General features: G+C 40.5%; 1 protein-coding gene across 2 annotated transcripts in view; it reads right to left on the bottom strand.

Moving 5' to 3' along the window:
• MYH10 (myosin heavy chain 10) overlaps positions 1 to 19,793 on the bottom strand; it is a 141,450-nt gene that overhangs the window by 97,202 nt on the left and 24,455 nt on the right. For both annotated transcript variants that reach the window (XM_054575679.1, XM_054575680.1), the window contains exon 4: positions 11,312 to 11,339. In XM_054575679.1, the coding sequence (XP_054431654.1) occupies positions 11,312 to 11,339 (28 nt within the window). The remainder of the gene's footprint in view (positions 1 to 11,311; positions 11,340 to 19,793) is intronic.

Here is a 19,793-nt window from a genome sequence, read left to right as displayed (position 1 = left end):
ATTTTTGTGAAGGGTGTAAAGTCTGGGTGTAGATTTTTTTTTGCATGTGATTGTCTAGTTGTTCTAGCACCATTTGTTAAAGAGACCATCTTTGCTCCATTGTATTGCCTTTGATCCTATGATAGACATTTACAGGGTCGATTTCTGGGTTGCCTTAGCTATTTTATCAATTCTACTGATAGGATTATCAATATTTTTTAAGGTATGGTACTCATAACAAGAATCAACTGTTCTAAATCCAAACTAGCTTTGGATTTAGATAATAAATATAATATTTATATATGATAGATGAAGCTCTCTTAAAAAATATCTATTGTCATATCCTGATAGACGGTTGAAATAATCAGTTTTATAATTGTTGCATTATATTCAAATATATTTTAAAGGAAATAACTTGAGTTAACCAGAAGTTAGTCATAAAATGAAACCACAGTGTTCCTGAAGAGAAGGGGCTTAAACAACAAAGTAAATTCATCACCTGGAGTGACTGTTTTGTGAATTTTAATTAGTAGGAAATTCAACACGAGGATTATACTCTTAACAGGATTTCCCTTCCAATTAGATGGAGTGCACGTGCGAAAAACTGGCTCTCTGGTGACGAAGGAAATCCTGGGCGTCCTCGTAGGTGCGCTTGTCAGGACACTAGAACAGTGGCGCAGCAGGTGGCGTGGGCCCTTGAGCGGGGGCTCACACTGTCTGGCCTGTGTCTGCAAAAATGAAGGCTAGTTGGGGAGTTCCAGGCAGATGAGGCCAGAGGGTAAATTACATGTTCATCATTTCAGAGAGAAAAAGTAAATTAGAAAGTAAATGACTGAAAAAGCTTAAACAGAAGCTATCAAACTTAAGGATATGTTGCTTCCAATTGTGTTTTCTCTTTATAATACTATACAAACATATATACTTAGTATAAAATAACTACTAAATAAAACTGACTAAACAATTACACAGAAAACCTAATTAGGCTGGCTAGGTAGTCCATTTAAGACAACCCTAGTTATACACCCTTGGAGTTCTTTATTTGGTGGGTTCTCAAAGATACCACGGAACATATTTTTCTTAAACCTAGAATACATTTGTTTCACATTTTCATATTTCTCAAGTTACAATGTAGCTCATAATAGATATAAGCACAACAGGCTGTTATTAAATATCTATCTAAGAATTAAGAAAATATGTGATATTAAAAGAAGTGAGGGTAGGGATTTGCTGGAAGGATTCAGAAGGAAACTTTCTGGGGTGATGGTAACAGTCATGTTCTCCTCCTTGACAGGGGTTTCGGTTACGCACATAACTCAGCACATGTACACTTAAGATTAGTGCATACCATTATATGTAAATTGTCTCAAAAGAAAAAGAAGTAAATTCTGGACTTTAGTTAAGGTTATGTACGCTGAAGTTATTTATGGGGAAGGGTATGGATGTCTACAGTTTAACTTGAAATACGTCAAATTAAGGGATTAATAGCCCATCAAAGTGGTATGAAAACTCACACTGAAAACATCTGAACAATCAGCAGCCACAGAAAGAAACATAATCTAACCTTAAGCAGAGCCTCCTGAAAGTACAGCTGCCACTGGACCCCCATCCCAGGCAGTCCCTGACAGGGAGGGACTGACCCTTAGCACCATGCAGCATGAACTCAGTCTATTAGCGTCACAAAGTCCATACTTTCCCCTTGAAGCCCTAATTGTCCTCACTCTCACCTTTTTGCCAAAGTTTAGTATATATTATAAACCTTTTATTTCTGGTTATTCAGCCAGTTTCTTATCACATGCATGTGTAAATAAGCCTTGTCTTTTCTCCTGTTAACCTGTATGTTGTCGGTTAACTGGCATTCTACCCCCGCCACCCCCCAACCACTGGACCCAAGTTGCAGAAGTTAGTTTTTCTCTCAACACAAACAAAAATGGACTGCTGGCTAGAGGAATGAACAGATTAATATATGATAAAGCAAGTACAGAACAATATGAATGGTAGAATCTAGGTGGTGGATATATGGGTCTTGAATGTGAAGTTCTTTCAGCTTTGTTTATGTAAAAATATAAATAAGATGTTCAGAAAGTTTAAAGAAAAAAGAAGGAAGGAAAGAAGGGAGGGAGGGAGAAAAGGAAAAGGAGGGAGGGAAACATACACACACACACTTGATGACGGCTACTTTGTGCCCAAGAGATAATCAGTGGCTAAGGAGACTTACCTCATAAATCCAAGCCTATTAATTGATGGCAAACGTCAGTCTAAAATAAAAATAACCATCTAATTACAAGTGTTAGTGCCTGTAATGGTCACTTTTGGTGACAAAAGTAAATTAGTGCTCACTAACCTTTTGTTCTGTCAAATGGCAGTCATTCTGTCCTCAAATGTTTCCTGCTCCCAAACATTCCAAAGAGTCATCAAAAATGGCCCCCAAGCTCCCACACCACCCAGCCAAAGAGGAGAGCAGGAATCCTGCACCTGAGCCCCCTGCTCACTGTGTGCGGCACTGCCCTGGCTGCAGACCAGCAGCACACCAGTTCTGCTCCTCCCTAACTCATGGGCAGAAATGCGCAGCTCGCTTCTGCTTGCTTCATGGAGAGTTTCAGTGACTACAGATTCTGGTTGTGACTTTTCTCTATCAACTCATGCTGTATAATAAAGAATTTGAAAAAGAAAGAAAAGAAAAGAAAAGAGAAAAGAAAAGGAAAGGAAAAGAAAAGAAAAGATGAAATGGAAAGAAAAAAGAATTTGGCCGGTCTTTTTCCCTGGTTCTTGGGAGGGAGCTTCTAAGTCCTTGGAATGCTAGTTATTCACACAGGCCCTGCTAATTTATGCTAACGAGGTGACTCACAGCGGGGGACGAAGACAGTTTCAGCATGGGAGTTGGCCTCGCTGAAAGGTCAAAAGGCTGATTAAGGTTTTGGGCTGAAGAACCAAGTGATATCAGCCAGGTCTCCAGGGAGGTGAGTGGGTTAGTGATTGAGTTCCGCCTTGTGGCCAGTGATTCAATCAATCACGCCTACACAGTGAGTCCCAATACAAACCCTGGACTTGGAAGCTTAGGGGAGCTTCCTGGTTGGCGATATACAGTGCTGGTGAGGAAGTGTCCAGGAGACACAGAAGCTGTGTCTTTGGGACCCTCCCGGACCTCACCCTCTGTGTCTCCTTTTGTGGCTGGTTCAGTATGACCATTCTAGAGAATTACTGAATCTGAAGGGGTAGTGGTGACACCTAAATTTGTGTTCTTTGGTCAGAAGCACTCGGGGCCTATGTACCCCTGCGCTTGTGGCCGGTGTCTGGAGCGTGGGCGCCACATGGAGAAGTGTGTCCTGGGCGGTCAGCAGTGTCAGAGGTGCACTGCAACAGACAACTTTTAAAAGACATCTGCAAGGAGAATCAAGATGGTGGAGAAGCGAGTAGAAGTCACACTGACCTCCTTCCAGGACCAATCTGGAATTACAACTAAATTGTGGAGAAGTCACCTGGAACAAACAACTGAACAATGGCAAAAGAGGAGCCTTATAACCTCGGACAGACGGAAGAATCAGCTTCAGCACAATCTAACTGGTAAGGAGTGTGGTAGAGACTCGAGAAGGCAGGTGTGGCGGCCAAGGGTGGCAGCACCAGAAGGATATTGAAACGGCCAGTTAGATCCCCGAGAAGAGTGGGGTCTAAACCATAAGCAGGGATCCCCAGCGTACAGCACCAGAGCCCAAAAAGTACACAGAAAACAGCCGGCTGCAAAAAGCGGCAGGGTTGCTCTCTGCCAGAGACAGGCGGCTGGAGATGCAGAGCTGTTTAAAGGGCCAATGCATACATTTTTGTTTGTAGCCATTTACTCTGGACTCCAGCAAAGGTGGGAGAAGAGTGGGCTGGAGACGCCTGAGGAGAGACTGGGAAGGAGGCTTTGGGGAGAGAACGGAGAGAGTAGCCAGTGGGATCTCGGTGCTGAGTCATCCTCCGTACAGCAGCCGCCATCTTGCTCAGGCAGACCAGGTCCTTGAGCGGCAGCAGCCCCTCCACAACCCCGACCCAGGAGGGACTCCGCCCCGACGTGAGCTGTCTACGCCAGTCTGCTGAGTGCAGAGTGACTAGATTAACAGCCCACAGAGACAGCCACAGACCGTAGATTCCTGGAAGTCTTGAACAGACTGCCTAAGGTCAGACAGGGTCAACATCTGACATCATCAGAGGCAGATCCAGAGAGGAAAAAAACAGCGGTCTCCTACCATAGAAGTTCACACCACAAAGTCAGGAAATCAAGACAGATCAATTTAAGAAGCAGAAGAAAAAAAGAAGAGTCTCACAAATAATGGGAAGACAGAAACACCTCCCAGTCGAAGGGAAAGGAGAAATCCCCAGAAAGAGAACTAAATGAAATAGAGGCAAATAAACTCTCAGATATGGAGTTCCAAACAACGGTTCTAAGGAAGCTCAATGAGCTCAGTGAGCTCAGAGAGAATTACCAAAAACTACAGGGAAACTACGAGGAACTTACTGCAAACTATATCAGCATGAAAAAGGACACAGAAACTGTCAATAAGAGACAAGAGGAAATGAAGAACATAATTTCTGAATTGAAGAACACAGCAGAAGGAATCAAAAGCAGGCTAGATGAAGCAGAGGATCGAATCAGTGAGCTGGATGATAAGGTAGAAAAAAGTTCCCAGAAAGAGCAAGAAAATGAAAAAAGACTCAAAAGGAATGAAGAGGCATTATGGGAAATGCAGGACAACCTGAAACATAATACTATCCATTTAATAGGGATACCAGAAAAAGAGGAGGAGGAGGAAAGGATAGAGAACCTGTTTGAAAAAAACAATGATGGAAAAGTTCCCTAATTGGAGGAGAGAAAAAGTCGCACAAGTCCAGAAAGCACAGAGGATCCCATTCAGGAGGAACCCAATGAGGCCTGCCCCAAGACACATCATCATTAAAATGAAAGACAGACAATCCTAAAGGAAGCAAGGGAGAAAGAGGTAGTAACATACAAGGGAGCCCCAATATGGCTAGCAGCTGACTTCTCCATAGAAACGCTACAAGCCAGAAGGGAATAGCAAGAAATATTCCAAGTCATGAAAACCAAAGGCCTGCAACCAAGACTGCTCTACCCAGCAAGGCTCTCAATTAAAATGGAAGGCGAAATAAGGAGTTTCCTATATAAAAGAAGGCTAAAAGAATACATCTCCACCAAACCAGCACTGCAAAATATGCCAATGGGAGTCCTTTAAGATGAAGAAAAAGAATCTATGAATACCCAGTTCCTTTCACAGTCACCAATACTTGATATTAGCACTATTTTTAATACTTATTAACCTGATTGTGACAATGATATGTTATTTTGTCACTTTAGTATTTGTTGAAACTAAACCTGTTTTTGTATATTTCTTGCCTATATCTATTATTTCTAAAAAGCTTTAAATGACTGTTTGCTATTCTTTATCTATTTTTTGATTAAATGTTTGTAGAATTTTTCCCTAAAAAAAAAAAGGCAAAACTATTAACCCTTTTATAGATGTGCTGCAAATACCTTCCTATTCTATTACTAGTCCATTACTTTTTTTACAAGAATATTACTGTATAGTCTTAAACGTTTAACATAGTCATTTTGTCAATATTTTACTTTATAGCTTCTAGGTTTGAATATTTTACTTCAGGGTAAGAAGAATATTATTTTGTATTTTCTCCTAAAGCTTCTTAGATTTTACATATTGATTTTTTAACTCACCTGAATATTTTTTGTATAACGTGTGAAATAGGGCTCTATCGTTATTTCAAGTAATAGTGGTCCATGCACTTCATTTGTTGAATAAGACTTATTTTCCCCATTGATTTGAAATATAAATTTAATCATATGTTACACTGTTAGACAGATATTTCATTGATCTACTTGACTTTTTCAGTGCAGGTATCACGATTGTTGAGACCTTATAATGGATTTAAATTTTTTAAGATTTTATAATGAACCTTGACATTTAAAAAAACAAATAAGTAAAATCAATCTACATTAAGAAAGAAAGAAAGAACGAACAACCTTTTGTGAAAACATGGATGGAACTGGAGAATATTATGCTAAGCGAAATAAGCCAGCTGGTGAAAGACAAATATCATATGATCTCACCTGTAAGTGGAATCTATTCAACAAAATAAACTAACGAACAAAATAAACCACAGGCATGGAAAGATGGAGCAGACTGAAAATGACCAGAGGGGATGGGGAAGGAGGACAATGGTGGAAAGAAGGGGAAGGGGCTAGATAAAGAACATGTATGAATGACCCATGGACATGGACAACAGAGTGGGAATCAACTGTTTGGGGGGGGGTGGAGGAGGGCAAAGAGGGAAAAATTGAGACAACTGTAACAGAATAGAGATGATTTAAATAAATAAATAAATAAATAAATAAATAAATAATACAATGCCAAAAAACAAAAAAACAAAACAAAAAAACAACCCCCAAAAAACTAAATAAATAAATAAGTTGCCTAAAAATTTTAAAAGAAAATAAAAGACATCTGCAGATCAGGTTCTCAATAAGTGACTTTTTTTTTTTTTAAACAATCCAAGCAAAGGTAATTTTTTTTTAAAAGCAAAATGAAAACATGTAGATTATTCTAGAATATAGAATCACAATTAACAGACATAACAAATGCAAGGAGTGAACCTTGACAGGATCACGGATTTTTAAAAGTTATAAAAAACATGTTGGAGGCCATTACAGAAATGTGAATATGGATTCTGTACAAGACATCATTGAATCAATGTTAATCTTCTTCCTTAAGGGTGAGGATGGCCTGTGGTGATGTGGGAACGCTCTTTTCATTTGTTCCTAAGAGACACTTGCTGAAGTATTTAGGGGTTAATTATTTAGGATGTCTGCAACTAACTTGCAAATGGTTTGTTTTTAAAAAAGTGCTTGTGTGTGGAGATTGAGAACTGTCAAATTTAAGCGAAGATTATATGGGCATTTAAACATTTTTTTCAACTTTTCAGTAAAATTCACATTTGAATTTTTAAAATGAAAACTTGGGAAAATGCATCAGCAAAGGTTAAAAAAGAAAAAACGAAGTAAAGAAAAAGTGGTAACCTTTTTTTACATCATTGAAGCTGGGAGATGGGCTATTCTGTTTCTGTGTAGCTTTGCAGTTTCAAAATAAAATGCCTTTTTAAAAGTGGTATCAGAAAGGTTTTGCCCTTTGAAAATACATACGGCATCATTAGTTTATAAAACTTTCTAATCTATACGGAAGCCTATTTTTTGGGTTCTTACTTAATTATGAGATTCGTCCTTTTGTTTGAAACGGTACCCATTTCCTAAGTACACGTTATTGTCTGCCCCACCCCTACTGTTCCTTCTGTACACTGTGCCAGGTTCTCAAGCAATCAAGGTAAGTCAGTTCCTACCTCACCATGTAGTTGTAAAACAAGATACACATGACCCAAATAAGGAATGTATAGCAGTGTACATACAAAAGGACCTGGAGAGAGAAAATCAACGTGGGTTGGACTCCTTGTACAGGTGGGATTCAAATTGGGCACATTTCCTTCCTGGAGGGAGAAAGAGGCTAAAGGCAAGGAAGTCAGCTAGGACTCACCAAAATGAGTGAGACGTCAGGTGATGGGCCAGGCTAGGGGGAGACAGAAGAAATGTCAAATGAGGTGACTAACTAGAAACAAGGTATAAAAAAGAGAGAGGAGTCAAAGCAGGCTGCAAGATTTTAAGCCTTGAGTCCTGGAATGCATAGGGTTGATGACAGAAATAAGAAAGCCGGGAGATGTGTTGTGTTTATAGGAATGAAGGTTAATTTAGGGGCATGCTGAACTTAAACTGGCCATTTATGTCATACTTCACACCTTATGCTCAAATTACTTGTAAGTTACCTGATACTATTTCTCATCTACTGTTCTCTGTGCCTGGAAGGTTTATCAGACCACCCTTGTACACTGACTCTTTAAATAGCCACCAGGCACTGTGACAAGGATGAGGGTCTAGAGGCTACCCTGGGTGCGTGCCTGCCCTCCTGAGCTAGGAATCCACTGTAAGGCAGTAAGCACCAGCCATGGCGGCTGCTGCTGCGGAAGGCCCAAGGCTCCCAGGGGTGCAGAGACCTAAGCACTTTGGGGCTCCTTCAGACTTACGCCCCCACCACCCTCGTTCGCTGCTACAAATGTCAGTTCCTCCGGTCACTTCCCATGCTCACACTCTGCTCTCACGCTGTTTTCCTTCTCCTGATATTATTATCACTCTGCTCTATTATTTTTGGCTCCCATGTGCACTGTTTCCTCCATACTCTCTGGGACCCCCATACTGCGGTGAGCAAAGTTTGCTTCATCCTCAGCCTTTTCACCGAACCCTCCCTCCCCCTGCTGGCCTCACTGGACCCTGGGGCTCCCCAAGCAGCCTTCTCGGTGAGCGTCGCCCTTTGCCCCACACATGACACTTGCGTATACACACGAGTCAGAGAGAAAGCTGGCAGCATCCTTTTCATTCTCCCTAATGCTGTTCCCAGACTCTCTTATAAAAGCTCCTACCTCTTGCCCCCTCCTCCCGACGATGCACACAGTAGCAGCACTGGTTCTCCCGTTTGGATTTTGACTAGTAAGATCAGTAACAACAACAACAACAACAAACCCAACAAACCTTCTCTTATTGTTTCGAAAAAAACAAGCAGTTTTTATTCCAAAAAAGTAAAAAGCGTATTACCTTGGAGTAAAGAACTTTCCTCTAAGCACCGTGAAGTGCTCGCTGGCAGCCGCAGCTCCCACTTCACTCTCGCGCACATCGCCGCACCCCACTTCTCATGAGAGCGACATCCCAAACCGCAGGCTCCGTGTGCCCTCTCCCATCGTGTGGCCACCCCGCCCAGTCTTCCTGCCCTGACACTCCAGGACCCCCGAGATCATCTGCGCCATTTCACCAAGACCTCTAGTTCTTTGACCCACCTACCTCCTCCCTGTCAATTCCCTCTCCGTTGCCCATGTCCCATGGTCCACTGTGGTGGTTTCTCTTGCCAGTCCCCTCAATTCTTGTGCTCCACTGTCCCATTCGCACTCACCTGGCAGGAACTGCAACTGCCCCCGCTTCGGTGGGCTGGACCCGGCCCCACCCCACACCCTCGCGGTGGGCTAAGCAAGGGCCCCGATTGTTTCACATCTCGCTGTATCTCCTAACTTTGGCAGTTTTTCCCACACTGACCTGATCCTGGCCATGTGTCTTGCTGGGGGAGGGGACAGCAGTATGTGTGACACAAGCAGAAATGCAATCGGTTCCACAGTGGAGCTTGCTCTCTTGTTGCTCTTGGAACTCTGCCGCTGTGTTAAAACAGGGGTTAGCCGGCGCGGACTGAGGGAGCACGGGGCGAAGGACCCAAGGCACCCGGCCAGTCGCCATCCAGCCCCATCCAGCCCCAAGCAGCCCCAGTGACTGCAGATGCAGGAGTCCCGACAGCTCAGCCTGGCCCAGGGGAGAGGAACTGGCTGGCCCAGTCCAACCCCATCTCTGGGAAAACTGTTTTAAGCCATTAAATTCCAAGGCGGTTTGTTGTTTAGGAAAAGCTAAACAATGCTGGGAGAAATTTTATGCAACAGAAGAGACCAGTGTCAGCTATTTCTACAACTTCTCCCTTCAAACCCATCCTGCCACGCCTGCCTCTGCCTATTAGATAACAAATGCTCTACACTTGAAGGAAGAGAGAAATCGTTAGATAAGGACCTTTTCAATTCCCAGCCTCCACTCCCACTTACCTACATCAGGACCCATCTGCCTCCCTGACCTGTAGGGAGTCCCTTCCCAGCCCGGACAACGCCCAGCGCTCTGCGGCTGTCACCCTCCCCGACCCCGACCCCGTTCCCTCAGCCATCTCCTTCCGCCCCATCCCCCTCTCATCAGCACGTTCTCTCTTCCACAGTGAAAATACCACCGATAACAACACAACTTACCGATCTGACTACAAACATACCTTGTTTTACTGAACTCCACTGTTTTGCACTTTACTGGTGTTGAGTCTTTTACAAACCAAAGGCAAGACTCTCCACCAGGAAAAAGGTCCCGACTCGCCTTGCTGCGGCACCTGCGAGGTGTGCCTGTGCTACTGCTCTCGGCCTCTCAACTATTTGAAAATGGCTTGTTGGTGTTTTTAAACAACTTTTCACTTCCCTTTTGTTTCTCAACTGCAATCTGGCTCCTACCTTCCTCCCCGGTCCGAGGCCAACACCTGTCACGCTTACTGCTAAATCCCACGCACAAGTTTCTGTTTCTCTCACTCAATCTCAGCAGCATCTAATAACACGCTGACTGCTCCCTCTCCCCTGGACTCCCTCTCCCCCTTGGCTGCTGTGTCACCACGCCCCCTTGCCCCCCAATGCCCATGGCGGATCCTTTTAGCTGCCTTTGCAGCTCCTGGTCCTCTGACTGACCCTCAATGTCACTCTTCTTCACGACTGGCATGTCCTGCCTTCTCTCTCAACACAAGCTTCCGAGGCAGTCGCAGCTGCCCTCGCGGCTTCGCTTCCATCACCATCCAGGCCGCTGACTCGTCAGAGCTGCATCTCCGCACTCCCTGTCCTGGGCTCCGCACACCCACATATCCAATAGCCAGGGGACAGCTTCAATTAGATGAGCTACAGGCACCTCAAAGTCAACGTGTCCTCCCCCAACCTCATTATCTTCTACTCCAAATTGGTTCTTTCTCCCACTTCCCCTGTGAGGAAACATCCTGAAATCATTGGAACTCCACATTCCCAGACATATAAGTCACAAGTCCTGGTGCATCAGTCTCCTCAACTGAGCACCACTTAAATTCATCCACTTTTCTCTAGGTTTATGGCAGCTTCTCTACCTGAAGTTACTACCTACCAACTCTTGCCTAGATAACTGAACAGCCCGCCTTCTTGCTGGTCTTCCTGTTTTAACTCTTCCTCCAATCCATTTTTCATGCTACAGCCAAAGTGGTCTTTCTAATGTGCAAATCTAATCATTTCCTTATGAGGATATTGTTTTATTCAGCCTTGACTCTCTATTACTTAGCATACAGCACACAAGGCACATAATAACCAATAGTGTCTATTGGGTAACGTGGATAAATAACTGAAACATTTAGTAGGTCAACATTTGGACATAAAAACCGAAGATGTTTATGTTTCACAGATTATGTGTGAAAAGCCCAGTTTGACAATCAAACAGTCATACCAAATTTAAGCAACTTCTATAATCTTAGTCTTAACATGATGATAATCAAACTCTTAAAAATTACCACTCTACTTTACCCCCTCCCTCTGTACAAAAAAATTACTTTCCAACAGAATCAAAAACAAATCTGAACATTTGACATTTACTTACGTGCAAAGAATTGACTGGTCCTCACGATCTAGAAAACAAAACAAAACAAACAAAAAAAAAAAAAGAGAAAGTGACCATTTGCCTGATTTTTAAAATATTTGATATAATAAAGTTACAGTAATGGCCTATTAGTAACTCTACACCTCTCAGGTCAAGTTAACTCTTCCCCAACCCTATTATATAACCCAGACAAGTTCACTTATTTTTTTGCCAGATTCTCTGGGAGTAAATAACAACCCAGGCTTAGAAGACTTTCTATGCCTAATGAACCCTGATTCTTAAACCTTTATGCTTATCGAATTTAGCTGGCAAGTTTTGTAACAATGTACTTCCTGCAGCTCCACCTTCAGGAGCTCTAGGAATTGAAAAATCCCACTTTAGGCAAATTCCCTAGGTGAGTCTGAGGCAGGGCCAAGTTGGAAAACCAATGCCTTTCAGAGTGGCTTCAAGAATACCCTCAACCATTATCAACCATTATGTGACCTTGAAGGAGAAAACAACTAGTATCAAACACTGAGTAGAAAAGAAGGTGGAAAGAGGATTAATATCTATATGAAGTTTAGCCACCATCTCAAGTCAAAATGCTACATATACTAAAAATAAGGAAAGAAAGCATAATGAAAAAAGTCTAACATGATTTTGAAGCGATTAATGATTTAAGTAGTCAACTCAATTTTTCAAATGAAAAGATAAAGTTCAAATCCACATCTAGCCCATGGGCAAAACCTCCGGTGTAGGATATATGATCTCCAATCACTTGCGAGCATCAATGTATCTTACCGATGAGAAATGTTCCCCAAGGAGATTAGGTCAGCCTCCCAAGTCACACAGCCACTGAAGGGCAAGGATGCTGGGAAGACAACCAGCTAGGTCTGCTCCTTGCGCCTGTGTTCTCAACACTACTAACTGAGTTCACCCAAGTAGCTTTTTTGTCACTCCCTTATGCTGTGCTTGCTTTCCCTCTGGTGGATGCCATCTGGTGCCCAGTGAGGATCTCACAGTAGTTCAGGCACAAATAAATGTCATGAAGGAAAAATAAATAGTTCATCGCTATGTCATACTCTTTCCATATAATAATAGCAAAATAAGCAAACCCATCCACATATTCTGTGTGTAAACTGAGTCACATTACTGTCTGGCCCCTCAAGCCTACTTTAATTCTTAACGCAGGCATGCGTCAGAGATACTGTGGTTCCGTTCCAGATCACCACAATCAAACACCTATTGCAATTAAGCAAGTCGTTATCTTTTTGCTGGTGGAGGGTCTTGCCCTCAATTTGTTAAAAAAAAAAAAAAAGCAACATCTGCGAAGCACAACAAAGTGCAATAAAACGAGGCATGTCTGTAGCTCCTGCCCAGTTCCTTCCCTCTGGCTGCTGCATGCAAAGCACACAATTGGTGTCAGCCTTCTTTGTTGGTTCCCTTTCCCAGAGGTCATGCCCCGTCCTTTCTTCCACATGCTCCTCCCAGACCCACAACTACTTGGGTATCTCCCCATGTCCTTTCCTGCTCAGCTCAGCTGGATCCCCTCTGGGGAAACTTCCCAAACACCCTCCCTCAGACTCCTCACTGTTGCCTTCTTTGAACCATATTTCAGAGTTCGACAAACAATACCTCTAATTGCCAGACAAGTAGAATGTGCTGCCTGAGATCAGAAACTGTCTAACTTCTTTATTGCCAGAATTACCAGTTAGCCTTAAGTCTGCTGAGAGAAATTCAGTGCAAGGTACCATGCTGGGCACTGGCAAAATAGTGGGAACTGGAATCTTCTGTTCTTGTTCCAGCTCTGCCACAAACTGACTATTGTATCTATAAACGAGACACTGACTCCTCGCTGGTTTCAACTTCTTTACCTATAAAACTAGGTTTTGACAAGTTTTTGCTTATTCACTCTAAATATGAACCATCAGATTGGTAGATTCTTCTGGTCTGAGCAATTTCTATAGAACTCCACTATACCAATTTTTTTAAATGTCTTTTGTGAACTGGTTTACAGATTTAAAGAAACTGAAACACGAAAAAATTAAAACCAAAATTAAATTGCCTCTTGATTCATCCGGAATGGATTTCTTCCTGCATCTACACATGCTGTTACCACTGTCTGAAATATGAGACCCATGCAGCTACAATCTACCCTTCAAATCTGCCCCATACTTCATTCCCCTAAACTTCTCAATCCCCCACCCAACCAAAACCAAAACCAAATAACTCTTTTCTAGAGAGACTTGTCTGTTCTCGTTAATTGTCTGTCTGGTCTTGGACTGACTGTGGGCCTCAGTGTCACTATCAGCACGACAGGGGCCAGGCTTCAGGGGCCAGGCTTCGGGACCTCCAAGATTCTCTCCAGCTGTGGCCGCCCCACTCCCACCTTCTGCCTCACTCAACCCTCTACATCCCTCAAGGGCCAACTTCAGCGCTACAACACAGTGATCTTTAAAAACCTATAAATGTGACCAGATACCACCTTATATTGATATTTAAGAGAAACTATTTTAATCTCAAAAATGCAACTAGCCTTTTGACGACTAGAGATTCATCTGATAACTCTTATTTTCCAAAGCACCTCCTCCAAATCACCTACTTAAGTACCTACGATAGAGGTACTTAATAAATCCATGACAAATTAAACTATATTTTCAACAGTGAAAATGTTTTCAAATCAATTACTTCAGCTCCTACTTTAGAAAAACTAGACAAGAGCAAATCCAACCCAAAGTAAGTAGAAGGAAGGAAATGATAAAGAAATCAATGAAATAAGAAACAGAAAGAAGGGGGAAAAAAACCAGTGAAACCAAATGCTGGTTCTTTGAGAAAAATCAATGAAACGGATAAACTTCTAGCCAGACTGATTAGGAAAAAGACACAAATGACCAATATCTGAAATATGAAAGGCAATACCACTACAGATCTCAAAAATACTAAAAGGATAATAAGGAAATGCTAGGAACCACTTTATGTCAAAAATTTTGAAAACTAAGATGAATGGGACAATTTCTATTAAAGCACACTCAAGAAGAAATAATAACCTGACTAGTCCTATATCTATTAAAGAAATTGAATTTGTGAAACTGATGTGATATTGTATGTCAATTATACATCAATTAAAAAATAAATTGAATTTGTAATTAAAAATCTTCCCACAAAGAAAACATAGCTTCACTAGTGAATTCTACAAAACATTTAAGGGAAAAATAATACCAATTCTATATAAACTCTTCAGAAAAATTGAAAAGGAAAAAACATTTCCCAACCCATTCTGAAAGACAAGCCTTACCCTGACACTAAAATCAGAAAAAGACATTATGAAAAAAAATGACATATAAATATCTCTCCTAAACAAAGGCACAAAAATTCTTAACAAAAGGTTGGTAAATCAAATCCAACAACATATAAAAAGGATAATGCACATGATGAGCAAATCGTATTTATTATAGGAATTCAAGGTTAGCTCAACAGCCACAAGGCAAACAATCTAATTCACTGTATCAACAGACTAAGAAGAAAACCATATCATCATCTTAATAGATGTAGAAAGAGCATTTGACAAAACTTAACATCCATTCATGATTAAATAAACAAAACCTCAGCAAACTAAGAATACAGGGAATTTCATCAACGTGATAAAAGGCATCTACAAAAAAACTCTTTCATTGATACCATCCTCAACAGTGAAAAACTGAATGCTGTCCTCCTAAGATCAGAACAGGCAAGAATGGCTATTCTCACCCTATCTATTCAACATCACAAGGCAAGAAAAAAAAATTAAAAACAGAATTGGAAAGGAGGAAATAACAATGTCTCTATTTATAGAGAATACAGTTGTCTACACAGAAAATCCCAATCTACAAAAAAAAAAAAAAAAAAACACCCAAAACTGCCCAGAATAAGTGAATTTTGCAAGGGCACAAAAATATAATGTCAATATACTGTATATTTAAAAAAGAATATTTCTATATATTAACAGTGAACAATTGGATATTAAAAATAAAGCTTCACTTAATACTAAAACATGAAATGCTTAGTTACATTAAGGCATATATTATCTTTAGGTATAAATCTGACAAAAACTGAATTTATAATTTTTTAAAAAGATTTTATTCATTTATTTTTAGAGAGAGGGGAAAGGAGGGCGAAAAAGAGGGAGAGACATCAATGTGTGAGAGATATTTGCCTTGCTTCCTGCACGTCACCAACCAGGGACCTGGCCCACAACCCAGGCACGTGCGCTGACTGGGAATCAAACTCGCGAACTTTTTGGTTTGCATGCAGGCACTCATCCACTGAGCCACACAGCCAGGGCAAATTTGTAATTTTTGTGATAAAATTTATGTCTAAGAACTTTACCTTCATTCATTCATTCAACAAATTATTTCTTGAGCACTTTATTGATATTATATCCTCTAATATCCAAACTTAAGAAAAAAATTAAGACCTCGTCTGATTTTGCATTAAACAAACTGTTCGGTGGGACCACATGCTCTGAATCCTCTGCATGGTACCCTCTCTAGCTACATATCCTCTTCAGAGGTGTGGTTATATTTAGCTACTTGCTCACATTTGTAATTGAAAACCTAGATTGATCAGCATTGAAAGGTAGCATGAGCATCATCAGCCACTGTATGTGTAAGTGACCACCCTAGCAGATGCCTCAACCCAACTGCATCGTGCATATGGTACATCAGTCAACAGCTCCTAATTACGGAATGGAATACGACAGAATTGTTTAGCATATTTTTTTATTTTCTGTATCAATTTTTAAAATTATTATGTAGTCAAAACTATCAATTACTGTAACACTTTTTCCCTTTCAAAATAAAACTTATTTTTGTGGGTAAGAATGTGTCACACTGCCTTGGTTTTGAATCCTAGATTGTACCTCTTACTATTTACATTTTCTTGGTCAAGTTTTTAGCCTTTTGTGTCCCATAAAATAAGGGTAAGTGATCCTATTTACGTTATAGGATTGTCACTGTGGGTTAAATAATACACATAAAGCAATTAGCTCAGTGCCTGGCACACACTAATATCCAATAAATGTTCATTCTAGCATTAACAATGATATTAATACTACTATAATGTACTGATAAGCCTCATCTTCTTCTTTTCTTTCTTTCTTTTTTTTTTTAAAGACCAACAGCTTTACTGCAAGGTGAGGGCAGCTGAGCTCCGCCAGCCCCAGGGCCCCGGCAGCCGGGGAGCTGCTCCTTCGGTGTTGGGACATTAGCATTTAACCTTGTTAACTGACGATTCTGTTAGCTCTAATTCCCCATTCGACCTGTCAAGATATTTTTAAAATTCGGTTTCATGTAATGTACTGATTTTCCCCTCCCAGTTTTGTATCATCAATAAATTTTATGGGCATACATTCTACATCTTTAAGTATATTGATAAAGATGTTGTAAAGGGTACAAGCCCACTGTGCAAACCCTGAAAAACCTGGCCAACCTCAATCATTAACAGCACTTCAAGTGCAACTTTTTAGCATACAGCTACAAGGATATCCTGGCTGACTATAAAATGCCATGTATAAGTCTTAATCCTCTGTTTACACTGTCTATTCTATTTCCCTTCCTACTCAACTAAAGTAACACGGTGGCTATTTTCATGTTATTCTCAGACTGTTAACAATAGAGTCTAGAATCTTTCCTGGCAGGTGTATTAAACTCAGTAGTCTGGAGCTTCCTCCCTTTTAAAACTTATAATTATGTATGCGAGCCCATCCCAGCCTTCTGGAAACTCCCCCTCTATACATTTCAAAGACCAGGGAGTCAGCAATCTCAACAGTAAGAATGCATTTGTTTAGATGAGGAACTATGATTCAATTAGAGGAGTATAGTCTCTCCAATTTCATCTCCCATATAAAGCAAAGGTTCCTCATTCATACAAATGTTTTTCTGCACATAAAGGTTATTCTTAACATAGACACGAAACCAAAAACAAAGGAGGTGACAATGCTTCTTTCTCCATTATCTAGAATCACTGCCATCGTCATTCTTAGTATTCTTTGGCTCTGAACTTAATAAAGGTTTTTACATCCTTTTTTTTTTTTTTTTTAATCCTCACCTGAGGACAAGTCCATTGATTTCTAGAGAGTGGAGAATGGGTGGAGAGGGGGAGGGAGACTGGGAATCGAATCTGCGACCTTTCAGTTTACTGGAGGACGCTCCAACCAACTGAGCCACACCAGCCAGGGCAAGAGACGTTTTTAGATCTAATCTTCTTTAAGCCTAAGCTGATTCTGGATATTGAACCTGTCCTTACAAATCTATGATATTATTCTATTCTAGTCGCGAAGTATTTCCTATTTGTCTCAGAGGACCTGGTATATAAAAGTATCAAGTAATTCTTGAAGTAGAAATGGGTAGTGTACTTTATTAATTCCCTCACACTATCCTTCAGACCCAGTCGCCAAGACAGCCTTTTCATGACCTACAAAATTTGATGACAGGTGGATATTTAATTTTTTTTAACTTTTTTATTTATTTTTTATTTTAATTTTTTTAATTAAAAAAAATTTATTTATTTTTAGATAATTTTTTTTAATTTTTTTTTTTTTATCGGTTGTCTCTTGCACTCCACCCGGGGACTGCACCCAAAACCTGGGCATGTGCCCTGACTGGGAATCAAACCAGCGACCTTTCAGTTTGCAGACTGGCACTCAATCCACTGAGCCATAGCAGCCAGGGCTATCCTTTCTCATGATCATGGAACTACTGAATAAGAACCACATAGATTTTAATATACTTTATAGAATTTATTTAAAAAAAAAATAAAAGGAGATAGAGGGGGAGTTACTATAAAAGACTTCACATAGCACTAGGAAGTTCCATGTATAATGTAATCTTTTTGAGCAATGTTAAATGCATTCAAAACTGCTACATTCTGTTTTTTTTTTAAAAACACATCCTCCATAAACCATTGTGTCTAAAGCCATGCTTCAAATGAATGACTCTTAAAATTTATATTTCACTCTAAATTCAAAAGAAACCAGAACAAACTAATTCAACACATACAGTTTTTGTCTCTTTTACATGCATTTAAATCAGAAATATTTCATAATCTTTATTTCCCCAATGATGCATCCACCCTTTCTGTTATTCTTGCTGTTGGCTCTTACTGCTCGTTTTAAAACCTAAGGAATAGAGCTTTGATTATACCAGCTTGTGGTGGAGATCACATGTATGTAAAACTAGATAATTAAAAAAAATTTATTATGTTATTACAGCTGTCCCAATTTTATCCTCCTTTGCTTCCCTCCACCCAGGACCCCCTTTCCTTCTAGTAACCCCCCCTTAGTTCATGTCTATGGGTCATACATATAAGTTCTCTGGCTTCTCCATTATCTATACTGTTCTTAACATCCCCTGGCTACTTTGTACCTTCCAATTATGCTTAATTCCTGCACTTTTTCCTCCATCCTTCCCCTTCCCCCTCCCAGCTGATGACCTTCCAAATGATCTCCACATCCATGATTCTGTTACTGTTCTAGTTGTCTGCTTAGTTTTTTTTCAATTGAGTTGTTGATAGTTGCGAATTTGTTGCCATTTTAATGTTCATAGTTTTGATTTTCTTTCTCTTAGATAAGTCCCTTTAACATTTCATTTAATAATGGCTTGGTGATGATGAACTCCTTTAACTTCACCTTCTCTGGGAAGCACTTTATCTGCCCTTCCATTCTAAATGACAGCTTTCCTGGATAGAAGGTTGTAGATCCTCGCTTTTCATCACTTGGAGTATTTCTTGCCAGTCCTTTTTCGCCTGCAAAGTTTCTTTTGAGAAATCAGCTGACAGTCTTATAGGAACTCCCCTGTGGGTAACTAACTCCTTTTCTCTTGCTGCTTTTAAGATTCTCTTTATCTTTAACCTTTGGCATTTCAATTATGATGTGTCTTGGTGTGGTCCTCTTTGGGTCCAACTTTTTGGGACTCTCAGTTTCCTGGACTTCTTGGAAGTCTATTTCCTTCACCAAATTAGGGAAGTTTTCTTTCATTATTTTTTCAAATAAGTTTTCAATTTCTTGCTCTTCCTCTTCTCCTTCTGACACTCTTATGATTCGAATGTTGGCATGTTTGGAGATGTCCCAGAGGCTTCTTATACTATCCTCGTTTTTTTGAATTCTTTTTTCTTCTTGCCGTTCTGGTTGAACGCTTATTTCTTCCTTATGATCCAAATGGTTGATCTGAATTTTGGCTTCCTCCCCTCCACTGATGGTTTCCTATAGATATTTTTTTATTCACTTAGTGTAACCATCATTTCTTCCTGTGTTGTTGCCATACTCAATGAGTTATTTGAGCATCTTGATCACCAGTGTTTTGAACTCTGCATCTGATAGGTTGGTTTCTCCATTTTGTTTAGTTCTTTTCTGGGGGATTTTGTTCTATTCTTTCACATGGGCCATGTGTCTTTGTCTCCTCAATTTGGCAGCCCCCCTGTGTTTGTTTTGTGTATTAGGTAGAGCTGCTTTGACTTCCTGTCTTAGTAG

Source organism: Pteronotus mesoamericanus, unplaced genomic scaffold, assembly GCF_021234165.1.
Source record: "Pteronotus mesoamericanus isolate MK-2021 breed Mesoamerican mustached bat unplaced genomic scaffold, CSHL_Meso_final contig_317, whole genome shotgun sequence".
Lineage (NCBI taxonomy): Eukaryota > Metazoa > Chordata > Mammalia > Chiroptera > Mormoopidae > Pteronotus > Pteronotus mesoamericanus.
The sequence above is the reverse complement of the archived record's forward strand: the minus strand, read 5'-3'. Positions and strand labels throughout refer to the sequence as shown.